We start from the raw sequence: 25,034 nt of genomic DNA on the forward strand, positions 1-25,034 counted from the left end.
TGGCCTCTTTTATTTATAAACCACGAGGGTTCCAAACGCGCACTGATTTGAAAAGAGTCCACAACAGACACAGATGTTTTTTTCTGTGATCACCTCTGCTGTATCCTTCATGCTATAGTGAACAGGTATAGACCATCGATAGGGGATTGACACGATCGTAGGTACGCGAAATCGCCTGCCAAGCGTGGAGATTATTATATATCACCCCTTAGATATATTTAAGGATGTCTATACCTATGATGACGAAAAATAGAATTTATCGCCAAGCCTTATTATGACATTAGATCCTTCATACTCAATTTTAATAAGTTTTTATGCAATAAACTTATTTTAGTTATTTTTTTCATATATTATGGTGATTGACAGTTCTAAATGTATACAATGATAACTTAGACTTACTTATTCTCGGTTGAAGTTGTTGCTGTTAGCCCTAAGGCTTTTACAGCTTCATGGATACTGAGTTCACGGAGCGGAAGGGTCCGTGAACTAGATTTAAAGTAGAAACTAAAAGCTGGTGGGGCGCCTACCAGTTGCACGGGGACGCTCGCACATTGTTAAGGCTCTTCGCGGTAGAGCTTTGACGGGGTGTGTTGCTGGAGTGTGCTTGCGGGTTGGGACGGCAGCGTGGACCACAATCGAGCCCAGGATCCAACCTTGGTTCGTCCAAGCTGTTCGTGGTTAGGGAGCGGCCGGCCACTCCCAATTATTTAGAGACATTATATTATAGTGTATTGTATTGTCTTGTACAGTCACTCACATTTTCATTATCCTATGCATTTGTACCAGACTAACTTGTTCCATTAATATCTTGTTGCAGCAATCCTATCGCTGTACCTACGTGACAAGTTAGGATACAGCGATAATGGTGCTACAGTCATCTACCACGTGTTCACGATGTTCGCATACTTCTTTCCCCTACTAGGGGCTATGATAGCAGACGGATGGCTTGGACGTTTCAGGTAAGAACGTATTAAGATACATAAATCAATTTTTATACGTTTATTATTTGATTTTAAAACGAACGAAGAATCCAACCGAAAAGTTTCAAGAATACAATAAGACTACACACAGTCGTCACCATTCTATAAACAGCCAGTCAAGTCAGAAAATCGATAGGATCGTAAATCACAGAGGATGCCAAAACTCGATCGTTCATTTCGAAATGGTAGTAGTGATATTAGCAAGGTATTAGCAAGTGACCAAGTCTAAGTTCGATTCTCTCGAGCACCCTGATATCGGTGTGCTTAGCAGGCATTATCTGGTGGTAGCTCCTGGGGTCCACGGAAGCCTCCTAATCCTAGGTAAAGTGGTAGCATGTTACTACGCTACGTGAAAGATATCTTAGACTAGATGCCATCAGCGACCTCGAACAAGCGGAGTCTGCAAATGCTTTTTGGGAAGCAATGATAGTCCAGTCCATAAAATAAATCATTCCCATCGTTGTGATAATGGCGAGAAGTTTTTCTTTTTTAAATATAAAACTTTTTAATTAGCAACAATGGGCAACTTAAAATTTCGAAATTTTTGCGTACTTAAAATTAACTTGAGGTAAATAAAATTTGAATATTTTATATAAACACAATTACGTAAAAACCATAAAAATACAGTTCTCAAAGTGGAGTTAGTTAGGAAATTTCCGAAGGCGTTTTAAAAAATTATCTTTCGATTTCCAAATTTGAAAATACCTAGTGACTTTTATGTGAAACCTTATAAAAGACCTAATTTGAACTATATTTTAATTATATTAACCTTTCGAAACTTTTTTTGGGTTAATTCACCTTATTAGTACCTTAGAGGTCTTGTGATTTCAAAACGTGACCTCTTGCTGCTACTAAAACAATATATTTTTATATTCACTCAAGGTCATTTATAGTGGCAAAATATGGAGACCGCTTCCAAACAATTTTATTTGAAACTAGCTGACCCGGCCACGCGTTGCTGTGAAAATTTAAAAAGTGGAAATAATTGAATTATACGGTATTTCGTTCACTACAAAATAAATTTAATTAATTTTATAGCGTCAACAACACGTGGTAATTATGCTGTTAAAATGTAGCTTATATGACACGTTCGTAGATTTACCATAGCAGCGCCATCTATTGATTACTTACTCAACCCAGTCGAAAGGTATCGACATCTGTTAGAATCATTTGGAGTTAACAGATAATTGTGACTGTCAAATAATAACAGACAATAATTAGCAATAAATTAAAATTGCGACTATAATTTGAGATTTAAACTATCCTATCTCTCAAGTTAGATCGAACTGCACATGGTGTGCGAATTTTATTATAATCGGTTAAGTGGTTTAGAAGTCCATTGAGTATAAACATTGTGACACGAGATTTATATATATTAAGATAGGTGGGCGAAGTTCATGTTCAGCAGTGGGCTTCATACGATCCAATTGAAGATAAAGTATGAAACTTAAATTAATATGTATATGATACTTCCACACAATAGCATTCTTTAACTTCAAGATAGGAGGCTCTCACCGAAGGCGCGATTATGCCGCCTTCATAGGAGACACGGCAGAAAGGAGAAAATAGAAATAATAAAAGAAATTTCAAAAAATAAAAAGGCAATAGTAAATATATATAAATATATAAATTATAATAAATAGACATGTAAAATAAATGAAATAATTGTTATAATAAGTAATTAATTATAGAATTAATAAGTAAAAAAAAAAATTTAAATCTTATACCTTAGATATAAAGAGTCTGCCATTAGGCGGTGGAGTCACTGATGGTGACTAAATTAAAAATAAAAAAAACTTCAATACTAATGTGTTTTAAACGCACCCTTATATGAGTTTAGACTACATTTAACAAACATTGATTTTCTTTTTACTACAATTTTCTCAATTTCCTTAGAACATTAATTGTAGCCATCCAATCTGGAGTTTTATAATCACTTAAAAAATTCTCATACATTGTATTAACCCTTTCATTACCGCAGTCCGTTCGTGACGCTACTGAAGCGGGCATATGCGCAATAAAGTGTGCACATTGCATGGCGGTAGGCTGATGTTCGAATTTTCTCATTTGTGTTACATATTTAAAGATTTTACTGGTATATTAATTAGAAATATAAGTTAGGATAATTATTAGTAACTTATTTGGCTGTGATAAATCTTAAAACACGGATCTATACATAAGCGTACATTATAAGGTGGATGCCGGTTAACTACGGCGGTGGTAATGAAAGGGTTAAGTGTGCTACAACCCTCTATCTTTATATTTGGTGTTAAATACATTGCTATTATTTAATATTATTGCATATATAATAGACATATATATGAACTAAACATCTCAAAAATTATATGACTGTTCAATTTTATCTATCGCGTCAATGGCACGGAATCTTAACAATTTGTCTATAAAATATATTCTGGCAGTGTGTGACCTATACATATGTAATTCTTATTTTTTTTATGGCCCCCGTTATTGGGGGCCTCTCGTATCCCTAATTTTTTGGGATCAGGGACTTTATTGTTCGATATTTTTTTTTCAATCTTTTCTTTATTTATCACTCTCTTTCACGCGTCACAATATCTTCCATTCTTTACTTTCGTCCTTCACAATATCTTTCGTCTTGCTCTATTATACCTTCTTTCTTTCCTCGCCTTTCTTCCATCATTTTCTTACTCTAATGTGGCTAGGTACATTTTATTTGTTTTTATTCTTTAATTTTATCTTACGTTTATTTTACTTTCTTAATTCTTTATTACACATTTCTTTTTCTATTTCTTATTATTAGTTAACAATTTATTTTGTGCAGAGTTTATTAAGTACCTTATTCTATACAGTTTTATTTCTTTCAACCGTATCACTCGCCACCACGTAATTCTTATTGTAGATTTTAATAATTTAAATCGAAAACAATTTAAATATCTAATATAAATTCTGATTATTCATATTGAAATTGATTTTTCGGAACAATTATGCATGGTATACATAAATATTCCATGCAAATCAATTTGATTCACGCTTCACTTAATTTTAATTGAATTACACTTACTTCAATAATATTTCACGTAATTATTTGACAGATGCTTTAATTTGCAGTTTATGATAATACCTACGATTTTTTTTTAAGTTAATGAGATATAAATTTATTCAGTGCCATTATTACTACTGATAAAATTATATATAAAGAAAAATATTTGGTGAAAATCATATCAGATGTACATATATCGATGAGATCCGCAGAATAAATAAAGTGGCAGTATCCAAAAGGTGACTACAAACTGGTAAAGGCGACTTAAATGGCCTCTGTGTTTGGCACTAATCGATGTAACATAACTCCTGAAGATGCCACGTGGAGGGGTGAAACACGTGTTGAGTGATTTGGTGGTGGCGGTTGTGTGATTCGCATTGTTTGCCGCATACGCATTCATCAGCGGGATGGCGGGCGGTGCACTTTGTTGCACGACTACCACTGCATGTGGGGAAGTGGCTAAATATTGGTCCTTTTTTTACTTAGGATGGACTTCCGCGAGGTAACGACTGATTCCATTAAATACTTAAATGGACCCACTGGATAGACCGAAAATATAATCAAGGTCACGGGAAATCTCGGGCAGCAGAGGACTTGTCATTGTGACCATCTTTGGGGAAAGCCTATAACTTGCATTGGACACTAAAAACACAAATACACCAATACCTCACTTTGCGTCGTGGTTACGTTCCAAAAAAAAAACACGTCGAAAATTGAAACGCCGCAAAGTGAATTAGGATTTTCTATAGCAAACCATGTAAAGATCGAAGATAGGTTACAAGGTCACGAAAAAACAACTTTTTAAAAAGGAAATTGAACACAGTAAACATTTAAAAAACAAAAGTTATATCACTTTGCCAATAAATAAATTGGAATAATATTTACCTTTTTTGTAACCAGGAACAGAACAGAAAAATTTATATAAATTTATAATTCTTTTTTAAAAAAAAGCACAACACACTACGTAATTGAAACTGAACTCTTAAAATTAGCAAAACAAAGTGAAAATAAAACTGTATTCAGATTGCGTTGATTTTTAGTTAGAAAGGGAATCCCCGAGTTTTAGAAACAAAAGTGTTGCCATCTATTAGAAAAAAAGAAAATATTTAAAAAAATTAAAGACTCGAACCCTAAACAACGCAACCTCGAAAATCTAACGACGCACAGTGAAAATTAGTACTAATTAAGCAGCGACGCAAAAATCACAAAACGAAACGACGCAAAGCGAGGTATCGGTGTAATTGTAAAATTGCGATAGAAAATCATATACAATAGACAATATTATCTACGGGTAGTAAGTTAAAATTGATATGAACACAGTAATGTGAAGGTTTACCATATGCTTGGCTAGTCAAGCGTTACGAAAAGCATTTTAGACTGTTTACAGAACTATGTTTACAATGACATTTCCACTCTCATATATAGTATGTTTATAGTCAACCAACCATAGAAAATGCTTAGATATTTTCTACTTCTTTTTACAACGCGATCAAATCTGACCGCAGATTTTCAAGTTGCCATCTCACCATGGACAATAAGCGAAGAACATCTACCCAAAAGACGGAACGCACCTGATCACCAGCTATCCTGCCATTTGGCACTAAGAACAAATTACCAGTTTCGGTTGCAAGAAACAGTTGAAGCAAAGAACATCGCATCACTTATGAACAACGAAGAGAGTCGCGGGACATTTCTAGAGTACTGTATAGACGTCACAAGAGAGACCAAAAAAGAAACAGTAAGCAACAAAAACAAGTGTATAAAACTAGTCAAGATAGATAAATAAATCTGTGATAGATGTAAAGAAAATACAAAAGTAAAAGACAAATTATAAAGGAATTTAAAAAGCAAAATATACCAAAATATAAACCAATATTCTGGTGAGAGGGTGGCTTAAGTTAGGTGATGAATGAAAGCATTAAGAAAAAAAATGAGAAAGCAAATTATAAAATCTGTGAACAAAAAAAAGTCCCTGTGTACTTAAAACAAGGGATATACAAAAGAGCCCAGAAAACGGTGACCATAAATCCTCCCAAAGCAGGACAGACAGTGTTGTTTAGTCGTCAGATGATGAACGCAGGCCACTTTCAACCGTTGTGGTGAACCCTGTTAATATGTGATGAGAATAATTACAATAGGTCACAAGTAGTGAAGCTTTACTAGTATTTTAAAATCGAAAATCGAAATTAAACTTTCATTATTTAATTTTATTACTAATTATTGTACACTCTAGAAATATATACATAGTTGCACAATAGTGAAGATAAAAGTGCAAGGCGGTCTGATAACACGAGGCAATTTCTTACACACAACCATAGTATGGAAACAGTTAAGACAAGTAGCTTGCAATTAAAGTGCATGTAATCATATATATATTTACAGATACTTGTATATATAGTACATTTATTATTATATACTTACTAGCTGATCCCGCAAACGTTGTTTTGCAAAAAAATTAAAGTTTTTAATTAACAAATGTAAGATAAGGGTTGATCGTAGAGGGGTGAAAATTTAGGTTTGTATATATTTTTGTATGCTGTATCATAATAAAATAAAAACAAAAAAAATTGTCTAAAAAATTAAAAATAAAACTTAGGGGTTGACCACCCTTATCACTTAGGGGTATGGAAAATAGATAGTAGCCGATTCTCAGACATACTGAATACGCATGTAAAATTTGGTAAAAATCCGTCAAGCCGTTTCGAAGGAGTTCAAGTTCGAACACCGTGACACGAGAATTTTATATATTAGATATTAGATATAACATAGCTCATAATAAAAGGCATACTCCCATGTGCGATACATATCTTACATCTCAATATCCGTTGTTTTGCTATATACCATAAATTTTCTTCAAATATCTATTCACCAGTCATTTAATGGCGTTCATTGCATAAGATCATCCATTGTTCTTTATGTTGCAAACCGTAAATTGTTTTATTACACGGAGAGTAATTAGTATAAGTAATTTTCCTTGAGTCAACAGATAATGATTCTTTTATAGTTAACAGTAGTATTCCATTTTTAAATTTTGTTTAACTATTTATCTATTTAGACGTAAATCCACATATACTTTGGTTTCACTGTATGAGTGACTTTTTATGGAACCTAAATCTAACACCTCTTTTAAGGTAGCAAAGCTCTATGGCTCCTTATAAAGCCTTATCTAGGGGTACATACGCTACATACAACAATATCACATGATTGGGTGGACTTCAAGTTCTTAGATTACTTCGGTGGACGCTCCATGGAGTGATTAGACTCAAACGAGAGGATTTCGACTTGGACTGTCACTAGACCAGAGTTCCCCAAACTTTTTTGTGTCGTAGACCCCTTGCGATGTTTTTCTGTGTTGGGTAGACCCCCTACTTACCTGATATTGATTTTCTGTAAATCTCTAACTGTAGTAAAGTTTAGTGTTAAAAACTTAAAGTAAAAACACATGTTAATTTATACATTTATTAATTGAATTTCAATTAAAACTACTCGAAGTAAAATTTTATATTTGTTATACGTAACATATGTATGTAATGTAAATGTTTTGATATTAAAGGATAGTATGATGTAAGTAAATAGATACTATCTGTGTATGTGTTGAGACCCACTATCGTAGACTCCCATTTTCAATTCATGGACCCCCCAATTTTTTTTCGCTGACGTAGACCCCTTGCAGGTTGTCATAGGCCTACAGGGGTTGATAATGACCACTTTGGGAATCACTGCACTAGACGATAAAACCAGTTTAGCACTTCGTCTCAATAACCTCCGAGAAGGCTTAAATAAGTATCGTTTTCATATAGTTATAAAGTGATCACAGTTCTCGGGGCTGACGGCCCGCATACACGCCTAAGGAAGCTTTCTTGCATTTATGCTTACCTTTACCAAACAAATACGGCTTTATAATCTTATACCTTCAATAGGTTATAGAATGATTTCGTTGTTATATCTCTTGATCATACGTTCATTGTAATATTTGCTAGAATTGTAACTCAAGGGCGCCCAAGACGGTCGAACCTCTACTAGGAATTAGAGCTGGGAAGAGAAGGAGGGGTGGAAGAATCTCCAGCAAATCTTCTATGTAATAATAAAGAGTTTTCGCCTTATTAATTTGTAAATAAAAATATTTTGTATTTAGTCTTATTGTCTTGGTCATTTTGAATCTTTGACTGACTAATCATTTGCTGTCTAGTCGTCCATAAATTTGAGTGTTTTTGACCCTCGTTGAAGATGTTTAAAAGTACGTGTAGGGATTGTTTTTTCTACAATTAAAAGATCTGAGTTGTTTCACGCGCCGGTGTTTTGTATTATTGCCATATTATTAAAATATATATCATTTACAATTTTTTAAAAAATTTTAACATACAACATAGTGTAAAAATATTAAATATATTTTGTTGTATAAAATAAATAGTAATATAAATTATTTGTGTATATATATAGATAAATAATTATATGTATTATTTTTATATATGACACATTTGTAGCACTATTCGCATATTTTAATTGCGTAAAGAGAATTGAATGATCTGTCGTGAACGAAATAAGTTGCCAAAGCTAAATGTATTCTATGTCTTTTTTACTGTATGACATGTGTATATGAATTTTATAATAATATTGATATCAAAAAGTAAGTTGAAATTATCTTTTAAACCTCCAGGGCATTGGGAAGGTAACGTCTGTTTGTTCATTTTATTTTATTTTTCTTTATTAGAGTTAAACAGAAACAAAAGGCAGTAAGAAAGTACAAACTTAGAAACTTAGAAATATACAATTAGTTACAATTGTTACCTTATAACTATCTCACTAAGATCATTTAATGAATTAAAGTCATACAATGATAAAACAAATAAAAACATTACTAAACAGGGATCAAAGATCCAGCGCATTCTGCAGATCACACCGCAATAATTAAGAGTCACATACAGTACAATACAGTAACATTGTATTGTGTGTACTCAATAATTTCGAACGAAATTGTCTTTTAATGTATCTTACAAGAGAGCACGAGGATATATCAATATCACTAATATATGAATTAATTATCACTAAATATGTCGTTCCATAATTACCGTTTTCGCTTGATTTGTCTCCGTGCGACTTTTGGATATTCAGCAAACTGAAAAATGAGGGGGCCTATACATGAAGAAGGCTATTCCGACTGTTTCGAAACCTGGAAGCGTTATCTGGAATACGATAAAGTTGATTTGGATGAATAAATAAAGAATTTATGTCTTACAAACAAATTAATTTTACATTTTTAACCAAAACGTTATATAATTCACACTAAATGCGTAAATTCATGAAGTTTATTGTATTTAACAAAATAAAAATTGGTAAAAAAACTATTAAGTTAAACGGTTTTATTTGATATCCATATTGTGGTGGTTGTGGAAAAATATGTACCTAGTCCGCCATATTGGAACGGCGTCCATCTTGAATTTTAAATTTTGACATAATCATCGTGTTTTACTAGTATAGCCCTTTCATTTGATACCCATATTGAGGGGGTTAAGGAAAAATATGTAATCTGCCATTTTGTATCGGCGGCCATCTTAGATTTATAATGTTATTGATTTTATTATATTGTATTGTCATCTAAATTAAACGTGTGTACCAAATTTCAGATCAATCTGACAACGGGAAGGTGCTTAAATTTCAATTTCTAATTTTGACCCAAATAAATAAACAAATAAATTCCGTACGGGTCGAACTAAATAAAACCGTTTAATTAAAAAAGATGATATTGATGTGACTTTTATTAATTTCAGAACGATATTTTACCTGTCACTTGTCTACGCCACCGGCAGCATTTTGATATCATTGACTGCCATGCCGCCGGTGCATTTGCCTCGGCTGTAAGTAAAAAAAAAACATAAAATTCGATATTAATTAATTTCAAAATACGTTGATATGACTCTAAATGGTACAGGTGATTGTAAATAATTATTTATATAGTTACTTACGTAAACATTTTAATATTTTGAAATAGTTTTTATTGCATTCACATATAAGTGTGGATATTTGATATATATATATATATATATATATAAATATACATTTTGATTCCCTGAATACCATTGAATAAAACAAACAAATAAACAAAACTGACTATATCCTTATTTTACATACGGATACATTCAGTTTTTAAATTGATATGTTTTAACTAATAATAATTACCTTAATAATGGTACCTTTAAATTGAGACATGCGATCGTTGGTCGCAGATTCGATTCCCAGTATAGTTTGATATCACGATAATCGATAGTATTTCAATTCTTTTAATTGTAACTTTTTGCAAAATTATACGTAAAATTTTAATTTATTAATATATCAACCTATGATATATGACATTTTTCTTTACTAATATTTTTAATAATTTATTTTATATTTAACTAAACATTAACCGCGATTTTGTCCGCGTGGAGTTGAAGATTTTTTTAATAATAAAAGTAGCATAAGTTACTCCTTATTGGATAAGATTATGAACAATTGAAAGCAATTTTACACAAACAGACAGATTTAAAAAAAATAATGTTACAAACAGAAACTCCAACTTTATATATATATAATTATAATTTCGCAGAGAATTTACAGTAATAGCTTTGTTGCTAATCGCTTTCGGAACTGGAGGTATAAAGCCATGCGTGTCAGCATTCGGTGGTGATCAGTTCAAGCTGCCGGAACAAGAGAGATACCTCGGCTACTTCTTCTCACTCTTCTACTTCGCTATTAACGCCGGAAGTCTCATCTCGACGTTCCTGACGCCGATCCTTAGAGCAGACGTGCGGTGCTTTGGCGAAAATGATTGCTACTCCCTCGCCTTCGGTGTTCCTGGAATCCTAATGATTGTGTCCATACGTGAGTCTTTTATGAATTTTGACTTTTAACTAACACTTGAAATGACGTAATCACCTTTAGACGACGGAAAATATATCGCGTGTTTCTTTAATTGGCACATTTTAGTTAACTTTGATTTAAATATCACAAATTTGAATAAATTTCTAATAGATTCAAGCGTTACTTTGCGGAAGTCTATCCTAAGTAAGAAAAGGACTAATATGTAACTACTTTCGCTATGTAGCAGTAGTGTGAATCGGTGTTTGGCAATAATCGGTGTAACATAACTCCTGAGAAAGCCCCGTGGAGTGGTGAAACACGTGTTGAGTGATTTAACGGTGGTAGTTGTGTCATTTATCATCGGGCAGGCGGGCGATGCACTTTATTGCACGACTACTGCTACATAGCTGAAGTAGCTATATATTAGTCCTTTTCTTACTTAAATAAATTTATGAAATATGTAGTAATATCTATATATATAATAATGTGATCAAGTTTTTTATTTTATTTTACACCAACCTAAAGCCTCCATTTATAGAAAAAGTTGGTATATTTTATCCAAACAGTAAAAAACATAATTAAATGAAGCGAATGATACTTGTTGTACAGCTCCTAGTAGATATCGGACTGTTTGTATTTCGTGCGACAGAGATAACGCTATACGAAGTCGAAATTAGCCGATTGTCTCTTTTCAAAGATCGATGTGCAATATTTATCGCCGGTATTGCACATGTTTTTGTTATTTTTAACAGTTTAAATAACGTGATAAAATTAATATACAAAATTTAACAATATATTTCTGTTCACAGTATTTTTTGTGGCTGGCAAAAGGTTGTATATTATAAAGAATCCAGCCGGCAACGTCCTTGGCAGAGTGTCTGCATGTGTCGGCGTGAGTATTGTTTTTCAGCTTCCAATTAAACTTTACAAAGCTTCGCTTAGTTTTTTAATTAACAAACCGAACTGAACGTCGCCTGCGGAAGTTAACTATTACTGTATCCGTTTAAAAATCTAATCGAATTTCACTGTTGTTTTATGTTGCCTAGAGAAAAGTACAAGGTAATTGGAAGTAGATGTAAACTTATTTATCAGCAAAAAGTTTTTAATCTTTAACACATATTTCTAATCATCCTATATAAAGTAATCAATATGAATTTCTATACTGTAATGCGATACGCTAATATCGCAATACAAAGTGTGCGGGAACATAGGGTAAACAATAAATTTTAATATATATTGGGGAACCGGAAAGTAATGTCGTTTCTATTGACATATACAGAAAAGCCGATTGATTTGTTACCGCTCCTGCATTGATTTGTATACTAGATAGCAAGAGGTTGTTGATAACGAAGGTAAATATATTGTTGAATATAAATAAAAACTTGTTGAATGTAGTCGTGTGAATTTAACTTGAAATTGCGACATTACTTTCCAGTCCCCCTAATATTGGTGGCCCGCCGACAGCAAAAATAATACTCTCGTACATTCGAAAAATATTGAATTCTATTCCAGAATAAAACCAAAAAAAATATTCACCTATACTTCTGGCGGCCGGCCCGCCATCAGTTCATGATTTGCCCGAGTGGCCCCTAATCTTAATAAGTCTGTGCAACCATGCTCTAATATGTCGAATTTTAAAACGATTTTTTATTATATTATCAGAGTTTTTGTTTAGGTGTCATATTGATATATAACTAGTATATTATACACATAGTAATAATGGCAAAAAAACTTTTTGTAACAGCATGCCGTGGTAAAGTCGTGTAAAAGCAAAGAGAAACGTGAACACTGGCTTGATCATGCAGACGATAAATACGATTCGAACCTGATTGAGGATATAAAGTCCTTGTTGCGCGTTCTGGTTCTCTTCATACCTCTGCCAGTATTCTGGGCGCTCTTCGATCAGCAGGTAAGCTTTGTTGTTTATAACATTTATCAACATTTTATACATTCATTATCATGTCAATCGAAAGAAGTATACAGCAAGCAACATGTGAAGTGACATGACATCTTTTGTACAAGTTTTATGAGAGTCTTAAATTGAATAGGATATCATATCTTCTGCCAATAGGCGCCCAAGCCCTCTCCAAAGATCGTAGCGGTAATCGATCTCACACTACCAGCATCCTAAACTATGTCATCAGTCTACCTAGTGTAGGTTTAACCCATGTACCTTCTACCATCTTGTGATTACCACTCGGGAACACGGGTTAAATGAGCGATGTGCTCATCCTACTGTCACTTGAAATGAGCAATCCCCACGAACTACCTCGGTGATCTTGATTCTTATTAAGCCCGTTGTAAGTGACAGCGTCTCGGATCCGTGTGTCATCTGGCTACACACATTGGTCAAAGACTTTCGTCTTCAAACATTGTGGTATTTTAAACTGAAAGATTTTTTTTAACTTCACCCTTTCGGCGCCAATGGCGTTCGGTTCCATGAGCAATGTGCCCCGCTATATATATATATATATATATGTGTGTGTGTGTTCTGAATAAGGTGTACCATACATTAATTGACAGTATATTAGTTTAACTTTCTTCGCTCCTTCGAAGCCTTTACACCTATAACACATCATACTGTATGTAAAAGAAGAAAAGAAGGAAGAGAAACTGTTTACCCATATATATATAATTAATTATGTTCGATCTGTCGTTTCGTTTCTTTCCTTTACATAATTAAAAATGTTCTCAGTTATGTGTTTATCATCATAAATTTTAGATTTAAATTAATATAAGAAGTGTATAATGTCTTCATAAATTACATAATATTTTTTTAAATAACTTTTAGGGGTCAAGATGGACATTTCAAGCTGATAGAATGGAACAAGAAATCGGTAGTTGGACTCTCAAAGCGGATCAGATGCAAGTTCTAAATCCCCTGCTAATTTTGGTCTTCATTCCTCTGTTTGAAGTGGTGAGTATATTCCTCATTTCAGCTGTAAGATATCTACTCCTGAACATAGGTCTCTCCCGTTGATTTCAGAGGATCCAAGAAGCTGGTCTGTGCATCTTATGTCTCCATACCAAGATCTATAGGTCCCAACTGAAAGTTTTTCTACGCATGTGGCCTGTCTACTGCTGTATAGTTTCGTCTACAGATTTCCTCATACCTGATTTGATTTTGTTAAGAAAAACCTAAGTAATGCCTCTTCGTGGCTTCTTGAGCAAATGAGGTTTTTATAATATTCCCTTTACTGAGGACCTCTTGTACCCTATCTTATTTTTGGGATCAGGATATATTTTTCAATAATTTTTTCATTCGCTTTTTTTTATTTTCAACCTATCTCTCAACATTCGCAATTACTTTTATTTTTTTCCTATTACCTTTATCAAAATATACATTTATCAAAATATACATCCTCGTTCACGTTTTTAATTTAATAATTTACTTTATTAAATTTAACATCATTTAAAAACTTATTTTATACAATACAATCTTATGTACAGTTAAAATCATTCAGCTGTTACCGACTGTACTTTTTTATCCGACCTTTTATTGTTCCTTTTTGTAACATCTTTCACATTTTTTTTGAAACACTGCTGAAAAATGTAACAGTTCATTTCACCCATGAAAGCTGCTGCTGACCTTTAATCCCATCTTTGTTCAGTCAGCTCTTATTCCTCCGTATACAAGACAGCTTGTTATTGCGTGCACTACTGCAACTGAAATATTGCCAATGAGGTCCAAATTGAGTGACCACGTTACAGTGCCTTCAGCAGTTACATACATTGGAAGTCAAGTGATATTGGACGAAATGTTTTGTTGGTTTACGAAGGCTTCATTGATCGAATTTCGAAATTTGACTTACCTAGATTGACATTTTTAATTACTCCTGTTTTGTTTAGGTCAGGGACATTAAAATGTGGGTGTAAATATTTTTTTCATTTCTCTCTCTCTTTCTCTTTTTTTCCTCACATATTCTACCTCTCTTTTCCTCACATCCTTCACAAAATCTTTCATTCATCACGTTCTGATCTTTCACAAATCGCCTTTCTTTCTTCGTTCATTCCTAATTACATCTCAGCCTTTATTTTAATCCTTGCGATCCTGCAATGGTGCTACACCACTTCTCAGCAGGACTTTAGAAATTTAGGACGATATTTGTCGTCACCTATGAAGAAGGAGACTATCCTCTTTTACTTCCTTTCCCATCCGTCTGACTCTAGACGTTCACGGTTTAAAGAATGAAGCCTGCAAGTAGTTTATCTTATATTTTCTTTTCAGTCTATATACGCCCACTGTAAGGTATAGGCTTCTCCCAAAGATATCTATGGGAGATATATCTCGCTACGCTTGACTGGCATATTGGCAAACGCAGTGTCATATTATGGTACACATAGGAAGCTGCTGTCCATCCTCTGGGAACATGTTTGTGATCAGTGGCAATACTTTACATTCACAAAGTGTACAGTAATTTGTTGTGTACAGTAATACCCCGCTTTACGCGAGGGATACGTTCCAAAAAAAATCGCGTCAACTGAAATTCGCGTATAACGAGGTTTATGTTTAAACATAGTCAAAAATTATTACAAAAAAATACAAATAATTTTAATCAATCGCTTTAATTCTAGGAACACTTTATGCAATACATACTCTTATTTTTTACGGAAAAATACATCTATTGTCTTTTGGGTAACGTTTTGTTTACGTTCTTGTAAAATACGTTCATAACAACCAACACTGTTTTTAATTGTTTGACAGATGGTCAAGACACCATAGAGAAGTTGATCACTACATTATATTTATATACACTCTCTCGCGTAATTCGAGTCATTTGAGCGCGAAATTTGAAATTCGCGTTATAGTGAAACCGCGTATAACGGGGTCGCGTAAAGCGGGGTATTACTGTATAATATTTTGTCATGCGCGTTTATAGTATATATTCACTTTTAATTTATTTTTTTTCAGGGTATATATCCATTTCTGACGTATTGCAAGATGGTGAGGAAGCCATTACACAAAATGATCTGGGGTGGCGTACTGGCAGCGTGCGCCTTTGTAATTTCCGGAATCGTCGAATTGAACCTTTTGGTAATTGATATTTAAATTTCGAATTTCTTTTTAAATTTCGAATAAAATTTTATAGATTATAATTTACATTTCAGCCTACTTACGGCACGCCAGTGTCAGATGGTTTGGCACAAATGAGAATATACAACGGTTACAATTGTAATATAACTTTAAACATCAATTCATCTGATATACACGTGATAGGTCCCCTTGGTGCGTTCGAAAAGTTGGATATTGAAACAAAGATGTTTATAGACATGCCATATTCTATAAGAGCGCAGAATAATAGCGATTGTGTTGTGAATCACGAAGGCTTTCTATATCTGAAGGAGAAAACTGCAAATTCTTTCTTCGTAACCGAAGGTGAAGTTTATAACTTCACAGATAATAATGACAAGGCTATTGATGGAGTTAACGTAAGGTAAGAGATTTACGTTAATTAATATATATATATATGTGTGTGTGTGTGTGTGTGTGTGTGTGTGTTTTTTCTAAGAGGTTTAAAAATACGTTTACGTATCATAGGGCCTGGTGGTGGTGCCCCGTATGCCGGACTCGATCTGGGCGTCAATACCGACTGAAAACAATCCTCTTTCTTCAGTATCCCTGGTCCCCGTGGCATGGCCGCTAGGCATTACTTCGCGGGGGGATTTAGCTGCAGCTTTCTCTGATAAACTGGCTGTTCAGGCCAGCTTCCCCCGCTCCTGCTCTATTTTACGCAAGTCCTTCAGTATGTGTGTGTGTGTGTGTGTGGGTGCGCGCGCGCGCGTGGGTGTGTGTATGTGTGTGTTTGTGTGTGATATTTAACCGCCACGAGTTTCTTTTTACTGTTGGAAGTTATCGGCGTGTCATAGTCTTATAGAAAAATAAAAAATAATTTAACAATGATCACTATATAAGAAACAATGATAACTAACAAAAATATATTCTCTATTTAAAAACACTACCAGAATTCTGTAATAATAAAATGTGTTTTATTTATTAGATACGTAAAATTCTTTTTTAGTGAATTCTATTTTAGATTAATTTTAAAAATTTAATAATACGCAATATATTTAAATAAATAATAATTTATTCTCGTGCCGTATTATTTATTTAAAATATTTATACAATGTATGTATAATGGCGAACTTCATGCCGAAGACCTTCTCTACCAGTTAACCGTAATTAGGGCTTACAATACCCAATTCCGGGACCCCAATACCGGAAACCCGGACTTTTTTTATCCGTTATTAAAAACCGGTATTTATATAAAATACCGGTATTTCAGTATTACATTAGTTGATAAAAATTGAATTTATGCACAATATAAATATAATTTAAAATAATATTAAATAATTATAAGGCATTCTTTGAAGATATACAAACATATACAGAAAAGGTCGCTTAGACTTTTAATTTTACAAATCATCTGTAGGGTTTTTGCAAGTAAAAATTGTATTTCAAATTTTTAATTTTAATTTTCAACAAGTCAATGTAACAACTCAGGTAAGTAAAAATACCGGCTTTAACACCGATGTCCCGATATTTTAAATTTCGAATTATTATATTAAATACCGGTATTCAGATTTTGTTTCGGTATTTTAAGCCCTAACCGTAACAGTGTAGAGATAAATTAATAAAAGTAGGTGAAACAAGTTAATATCCTAAAAGACATAATAATTAAAAAAAAGTAAAATAAAATTGGGAGGAAAAATAATCACACAAAAATCCCTTATATACATATAATGGCTACTACTCAATATAAAATTACATATAAATATACCATAGTATATATATTTTAATATCTATATATACTATTTATATCAATATAATAACAAATAAAATCGTATTATCGTGATGATTCCTTCTACTTGTGAAGTAACAGCTTTTGAACCTTCGATTTAAATGCGCAACAACATAATAAGAAAATTTAAAGACTTTATGTTTAATAAACTTTATAATTATATTGCGTGTTAAATAAAACACTAGCTTAAATATATGTACATTTATATATGAAAATAATAAAAATATCTATGATATTGTTTTATGTTGAAATTGTTTCGTAAGATACCGTCTTAAGTGGCAGTGGCAGGCCCTTATGAACGAAATGTTCTCGAATGCGGCCATAAGCCGATAGACGCGGCGAGGGTGGGTCCCCCAACCCCCACTAGTGGGCCGATGACATAGTCAAGCTCAAAAGTATGACTTGCAATGGTCATCTGTGGGCCGAAAAGACCGTCTAAATTTTGACTGCTGTGTTAATACTACTACTACTACTACTACTCCGCTAGCTCAGTGACCCAAAGTGGGTCTTGGCCTCCGAAGTGAGAGACTTCCACTTTCCTCTATCTTGCGCCATCGTCTGCCATTGGTTGACATTCAATTCGCGCAAGTCTGCCTCAACGCGATCGATCCAGCTATACCTGGGTCTACCCACTGGTCTTCGACCCCTCGGTTTTTCCAGGTACGCTACCTTCACGCTCCAATCCGATCCCATTCGCTCCAAGTGACCAAGCCAGCGGATTAGTTGAGCTTTATATTCGCCAATGACACTGCTGTGTTAATAAAATACAATAAATTATATTTAACAATTAGGTGTATTGAAAATAGAACAAGTTGATGTAAATATAATTATAATTCATCGTGTACATTTGTACAATGTAACTTTGCATAATACTTATTGTATATGTCATTCCAAAATTTATACATATCGCGTTCCACTTTCGAGTTGGTCAATTTATTTTCACTTCCAAAAACGTAAAGATTGTCTTCGGTTGCGTTCATCGGGGACCAAGGTTGTTTGGGTTCGCCAAATTTTGCGAAATTCGCCCACGTCTCTGTGATATCTTTTATAAACATTCTATCTCGGTCAATTGTATTGTTTTTCAATTTTACGTAACTCTCCCAAAGCGGTTCGCATTTAAGTATGTAACATATTTCGTCACCTTCTGCAACGCCTTTGACATCAACATTTACACCGGCTAAGGAATTTGATCTGAACGCATTGAAATTACCAATATAATTAAATTTGTACACGTAAATATTTCTATTTATAGATAGTAATTTGTTTATAAATTTATACACTGCATATATACGTAAATCTGATGCGTAACGTAAGAGATTGTTTAGCGATTGCTCTGTGATACCATCTTTAAAATATCTCGCTTTTATAATTCCAGCCACATCCCGATATACAGACACACTACTATTAAATCTACATCCATCTATAAATGGTATCATATATTTGAAGGAATTATTAAATTCTACTAAATATCTTGTATTATGAATAAACGGTAACATTTCAGATATACTTTCCTGTGTATTAAAACCAATCATTATTGGTATGTTTATGTAAATTTTTTTAGTACCCATATATGTATTATAAACACTTTCAGTTATAATTGAATTGTTAGATATATTTTCTATAATTGGTGTAAACTGTACAACTGGTCTTTGAAAATTAACAATTTCATTTTTCGAATAAATATTCTGTGAATTTAGTACAATGTCCTTTGTAGTAGATTTAACTATACCGTCTATATTTGTACATCTAATGTTTCTAATTAATCTATCTCTTTCTAAATTTGGATTACCTTGAAATATAGATGGTGAGAATAAACTACCGCTTTGTAGGATTACTTTTGAGAATAGATTTTTATGTTTAGATATCATTAGTAAACTTGCAAAAGTAGCGGCTGATCCACTAGCCATAAGAGTAATTCTATCCTTATCACCGCCGAATTTTCTAACATTCCTTCGAATCCATTTTAAAGCCATAACTATATCTTTCAATCCTAAATTAGCATTGCCACTATCACTTGTTTTCAAAAATCCGAAAACGCCTATCCTATATGTAACACTTATAAAAACAACATCATGTTCTATTAAAAAATCTCCACCGTGTATATGACTGAAGCTACTTGTAAAACCGTATCCATGTATCCATACGATGACAGATTTAAGTTGCGATCTATTATCTGGTATGAAAGGAGTGTATATGTTCAAATTTAAACAATCTTCGAATCCGTATACCGCGTGTTTATGAACTATGTGAGGTTGGGAACAAGCGCCGCGGTACACTGTTCTTGCATCAAAAGGTTTGCTCCATTTCTTCAGAGGTTTCGGATCTTTGAACCTTAATCTACCAACCGGAATCCTCGCGTACGGTACACCATAGAAAGCGAAATAAAATTTCTCATCAAACACTGTAATCTCCCTTGTACCTATAACTATTCCTTCTCGAACTTTCACTTCGATACTTTGAGATTTTGTCAAAAGAAACGCGTACGATAAAATCCAGTACAATAGAAATAACATTTTGTAATCAAGTCTGATCCATTCACCGTTTCAAACTATAACTGTGATTAAATTATTTGGACCATAAAAAAATTACAACAGTACAATTAGAGATGTGAAAATATTTCTCATAAAAATCAAACAATCAAATCATATAAAACTAATATAAATTACTACAAACAAACTATAAGTCTTAACTTTGTGTTATATGATCTAAATATATTTAATTAAACATCTTAACATGAAATATTACTTATAAAAATTAGTTTTATATTTCGTATTATATATTTTCTAGACTTTCTTCTTCCCTTTTTCAGCCTATAGACCAGAGTTCCCCAAACTTTTTTGTGTCGTAGACCCCTTGCCATGTTTTTCCGTGTTGGTTTAGACCCCCTACTTACCTGATATTGATTTCCTTAAAATTTCTAACTGTAGTAAAGTTTAGTGTTAAAAACTTAAAGTAAAAACACATGTTAATTTATACATTTATTAATTGAATTTAAATTAAAACTATTCAAAATAAAATTTTGTATCTGTTATGTAAATTATACGTAACATTAAATAAACACGAGACTGCGACTCTCAGGTTTTTACAAGCTCAAAATGTATTGCGACAACAAAGCGAATACTAACATCCTAAAACTTAAATTTAATTAAAAAATAATTTAAAACAAAATTTTTTTTTTACTTCATTGGTACTTTTATAAATAATGTAAATGTTTTGATATTATAAGATAGTATGATGTAAGTAAATAGGTACTATCATTATATGTGTTGAGATCCACTATCGTGGACCCCCATTTTCATTTCATGGACCCCCAAATTTTTTTTCGCTGACGTAGACCGCTTGCAGGTTGTCATAGACCCCTAGGGGTCGATATAGACCACTTTGGGAATCACTGCTATAGAAGCTCACTGTTAGGTATAGGGCTACCTTCATGATCGCATCGTTTACCACTACAATGTATGTATCATTTAAACTTTCTTTTTCTAACTTCTTTATGTGAGGTTCTTTAAGAGGTCCTTTCCCACCATGATGACCTGTCTTGCGCTCCATGTATCGACTTCCCAAGATCTTAAGTATGCCCACCTAGTGAAGGGCCTCGAGGAAGTTTCAGCCCCAACGGCCATCAGTTGACTTCGACTTTCTTCTCTTCAGACAATGGATGCCCTCTGAAAAGCATAGACCTCAGGTCTCCTCTAGACATCGATAAGAGGAGCATACTTACACTACCGCATCCAACGATTTCCCTACAAATTTGTGGTAACCTTGCGGTAGAGGACTTAGATCGTAGATCTCGGGTTCAATTCATGGGATACAATATTATATAATTCACAACTTAGTGCATTATTTATATAGGGTTCATTTATTTATTTACTTTATTGGAGATAAACAGTAACAAAAGGCAGTAAGAAAGTACAAACTTAGAAAATTAGAAATATAAAATTAGTTACAATTGTTACCTTATAACTAACTCACTAAGATCATTTAATGAATTATAGTCAAACAATGACAAAACAAATAAAAACATTACTAAACAGGTATCAAAGATCCAGCGCATTCTGCAGATCACACCGCAATAATTACGAGTCACAGCAAGCCGTCACGTTCCGATGAGTTTTAAATTGTATTGTGTGTACTCAATAATTTCGAACGAAACTGTCTTTTAAAAGATACGATAGAGCACGAGAATATATTAATATCACTAATATATGAATTGTGGAGGTCACACATCCTGTATAAGGATGCACGTTTACCGATATTTGTCTTAGCCGTTGATAAAAAGAAGAGAGTGATCTAGAACGCGTTTTCGCTGCAGGAATTCGAAAGTTTACCTCGGACAACAGTTCCAAACAGTTAACATGGCCACCACAAATATTTTTAAGTGTAGTGGCGTCCATTAGAGAACGTCGATCCTTCAATGATAACATTCGGTATCTGTTTAAAAACTGTTTAAAAAGAAGTTTCCAGAAGATAATACTAAACTGCGATCGCCAACCCGTCTGTTAAACATGGCGATTACGGTATATTCAGTCAAAGATATCTTTCGGCAAGGCCTATGAGAAAAGTCGTGGTTCTTACTATATTTCTTGCATTCATAACAGCCTTCCTCAGCAGAGTTGACCATGCGATCTTGTACAATTATAGAGATTCAGCATTTTGTTATATAAGTATAATTATTGTATTTTAGTGAATTAATAAAATAATACACAATATAAGCAACATATAGAACGTAAACAAATTTGAATTCTTCTTATCTTTTTATCATTTTTAATCATTTTTCTTTCAGATTTCTAGCAAACACAGCTAGTTCGGTACAAATAAGAATAAAAGATAATAAAAAGAATCGAACTAAGCTGGAGGTTGCCAGTGGTGATACCAGACAATGGTCTATTGAGAAAGGAACATACGATGTTCTTATTGATGGACAGCCTGTTTTAGAAAACTTTTCATTTAAATCAGGAGCTGTCTACACTGTCAATATATATGAAGACAACGACGGAACATTCGTAAGTCATTTTTATTTTTCAAATTTCACAAATATTATATATATATATATATATATATATATATATATATATATATATATACACCTATCCCTCGATTTATACGGTACTTGTTTTATACGGTTTTCAAAAAAAAATGAAGCAATTGTTAATAACCGATTTTATTACCATCTCTCATAATGTAAATATTTCTGCTTCAAACATCGAATCGGCACAAATAACTTGGAGTGATGAAAGTGAATTCGAACTTTCGATTCCTAAAGAAAGAATAGGAGTAATTTCGGAGAGTGATAAAGGATAATAAAACACCTTTGGTTTAATTTTTTGTTGTAATTAAATTAAAAAAAAAACAGTTTTTCCGTAATATATTAAATATTTTAAATTTTCAATGCATTTTATTTTTAATTCTGTGTACACCTAAAAATATTGAAAAAAATCACAACTGTTTAATAGCAAAATTACGCATTTTCTGCAAGCTTTTCGATTTACACGGTTTTGACTTGAAAATGTTTAATTTTCGATTTACACGTTTTTCTCAGGAACGTATCTACCGTGTAAATCGTGGAATAGGTGTATATATCTTGTTTAACCCGCATTTTACCATAAATCTAGATTTTTTTCTTACGTGACTCATTGCCTGCTCATTCTAGAAAGTTCACGGAGAAATCTTTCACTGTAATCGCTGTCAGGTTATGGAATGAGCTACCAAAACCAATTACATCCGCTAAATCGCTGTCAATATTATAAAAATTGGTAAAAGAGCACTTCCTTCGCCTTTAAATAGGATATTATGTAGCATCTTTTAATTATTCTTATTTATACAGTACTTTTCCCTCGTAAATATTTATATACATAGCTATGTGTATATGTATATTCTTGTATGTGTATATATTAATATACGTACACCTTAAACTGCTCTTTCATTAATTTCTCTCATCTCCATCCCAAAGGTTGTCTGGTAGAGATCCCCTCCAGCGATAAGACCGCCTCTTGTACCATATGAATTGTTTTTCTCCTCTATTTATTGTATATGCTATAAAAAAGTGTTTAATAAAATAGATATTTATTAAACATGTTACCCTACGAGATTCGTCGCTCTGTACTCGATTACGTCGTTTAAAAAGTTAAATTTACATATTTTGTAAATATATACACATTTTAATGTCATCACAACATAGGTATATATACAAAAAACAAGATGTTTGATGTAAATTTAAATTATAATTTTTTTATGCCATTTCTAATTTCATTGTTGGACATTTTGATATATATATACGTTTTTTTTCATTTTAAACAGCTAGCTAACGCCGTAACAATAACTCCACCAAATAGTGTGCACATACTGTGGCTTATACCGCAATACGTTGTGATGACGATGGGTGAGGTGATGTTCTCTGTAACTGGACTGGAATTTTCCTTCACCCAAGCTCCGGCCAGCATGAAGTCAGTTCTCACCTCTGTCTGGTTGCTCACCGTAGCCTTCGGCAATCTTATCGTGGTTCTCATTGTGGAAGGCAACTTTTTGGACGCCCAGGTGAATATACAAAACTTTCACTGATATCTAAACAACTGGTAGGTCAAATTTATTAATCTGGAATTTGAAGAACTACAGCATTTGCCCTAAACACTGTTATGGCTGCAAAATGAAAGGGAAGATTTTCTTCATTTATGTTTAATGGAATCAGGCGTTACTTTGCGGAAGTCCATCCTAAGTAAGAAAAGGACCAATATTTAGCCACTTCCGCATATGCAGTGGTAGTCGTGCAACAAAGTGCACCGCCCGCCAGCCCGCTGACAAATGCGCATGCGGCAAACAATGCGAACTACACAACCGCTACCGTCAAATCACTCAACACGTGTTTCACCCCTCCACGGGGCATCTTCAGGAGTTATGTTACACCGATTAGTGCCAAACACAGAGTTTACTATGTCTTTGTTGCACGACTACCACTGCCTGTGCGGAAGTGGCTAAATATTGGTCCTTTTCTTATTCATTTATGTTGATTCTGGGGTATGGGTTGCTGCTCACTTAGTGAATTGATATCATAGTCAAGCTCACGAGAACTCACTGGATTCAAGTAGCGATGTTTTGAGAACGTATATGATGTACAGAAGGCTTCTATCAGCTGACATGTTTATGATGTCGTTTATATTCTATTGGATCTGAAAGTCGCCAAACTCCAGGGTAGGCTTTTGTCCAACATTGGACATCTTACGGTACTTACATCTTAAAAGTATTATTATTATGAAGTTTTTAAATCATAAGCGAACGCTTATTTTGTCACATAAAAAGATCAAGTATAACTTTTCTTCATAAACATACTATCAACTTTCGAAAACTTATAGAGAGATTTATGGATATTAAGTATAATTTTAAAAATAGAACATCTTTAAC

The 25,034-nt window shown here is 33.4% G+C and overlaps 2 protein-coding genes across 2 annotated transcripts in view; one reads left to right on the top strand and one right to left on the bottom strand.

The window, feature by feature from the left end:
- The window catches only part of LOC137932913 (peptide transporter family 1-like), a 64,250-nt gene that overhangs the window by 38,811 nt on the left and 405 nt on the right, over positions 1-25,034 (top strand). The window contains exons 3-12 of the mRNA XM_068776603.1: positions 818-959; positions 9,771-9,857; positions 10,586-10,860; positions 11,649-11,731; positions 12,584-12,748; positions 13,631-13,756; positions 15,752-15,874; positions 15,949-16,274; positions 22,423-22,642; positions 23,937-24,173. Coding sequence (XP_068632704.1) covers positions 818-959; positions 9,771-9,857; positions 10,586-10,860; positions 11,649-11,731; positions 12,584-12,748; positions 13,631-13,756; positions 15,752-15,874; positions 15,949-16,274; positions 22,423-22,642; positions 23,937-24,173 — 1,784 coding nt within the window. The remainder of the gene's footprint in view (positions 1-817; positions 960-9,770; positions 9,858-10,585; positions 10,861-11,648; positions 11,732-12,583; positions 12,749-13,630; positions 13,757-15,751; positions 15,875-15,948; positions 16,275-22,422; positions 22,643-23,936; positions 24,174-25,034) is intronic.
- On the bottom strand, positions 18,310-20,152 carry LOC137921215 (esterase FE4-like). Its single transcript, XM_068763928.1, has one exon. The coding sequence runs from the start codon at positions 20,150-20,152 to the stop codon at positions 18,467-18,469; it is 1,686 nt and encodes a 561-aa protein (XP_068620029.1). The 3' UTR covers positions 18,310-18,466.

Source organism: Battus philenor, unplaced genomic scaffold, assembly GCF_028537555.1.
Source record: "Battus philenor isolate CCGP_79_NKW_IND1 unplaced genomic scaffold, ilBatPhil1.0.hap1 SCAF_1, whole genome shotgun sequence".
Lineage (NCBI taxonomy): Eukaryota > Metazoa > Arthropoda > Insecta > Lepidoptera > Papilionidae > Battus > Battus philenor.

What these genes read in the sequence shown, in the direction of transcription:
- LOC137921215 (XM_068763928.1), bottom strand. Translation starts at nt 20,152, where the DNA reads ATGTTATTTCTATTGTACTGGATTTTATCGTACGCGTTTCTTTTGACA.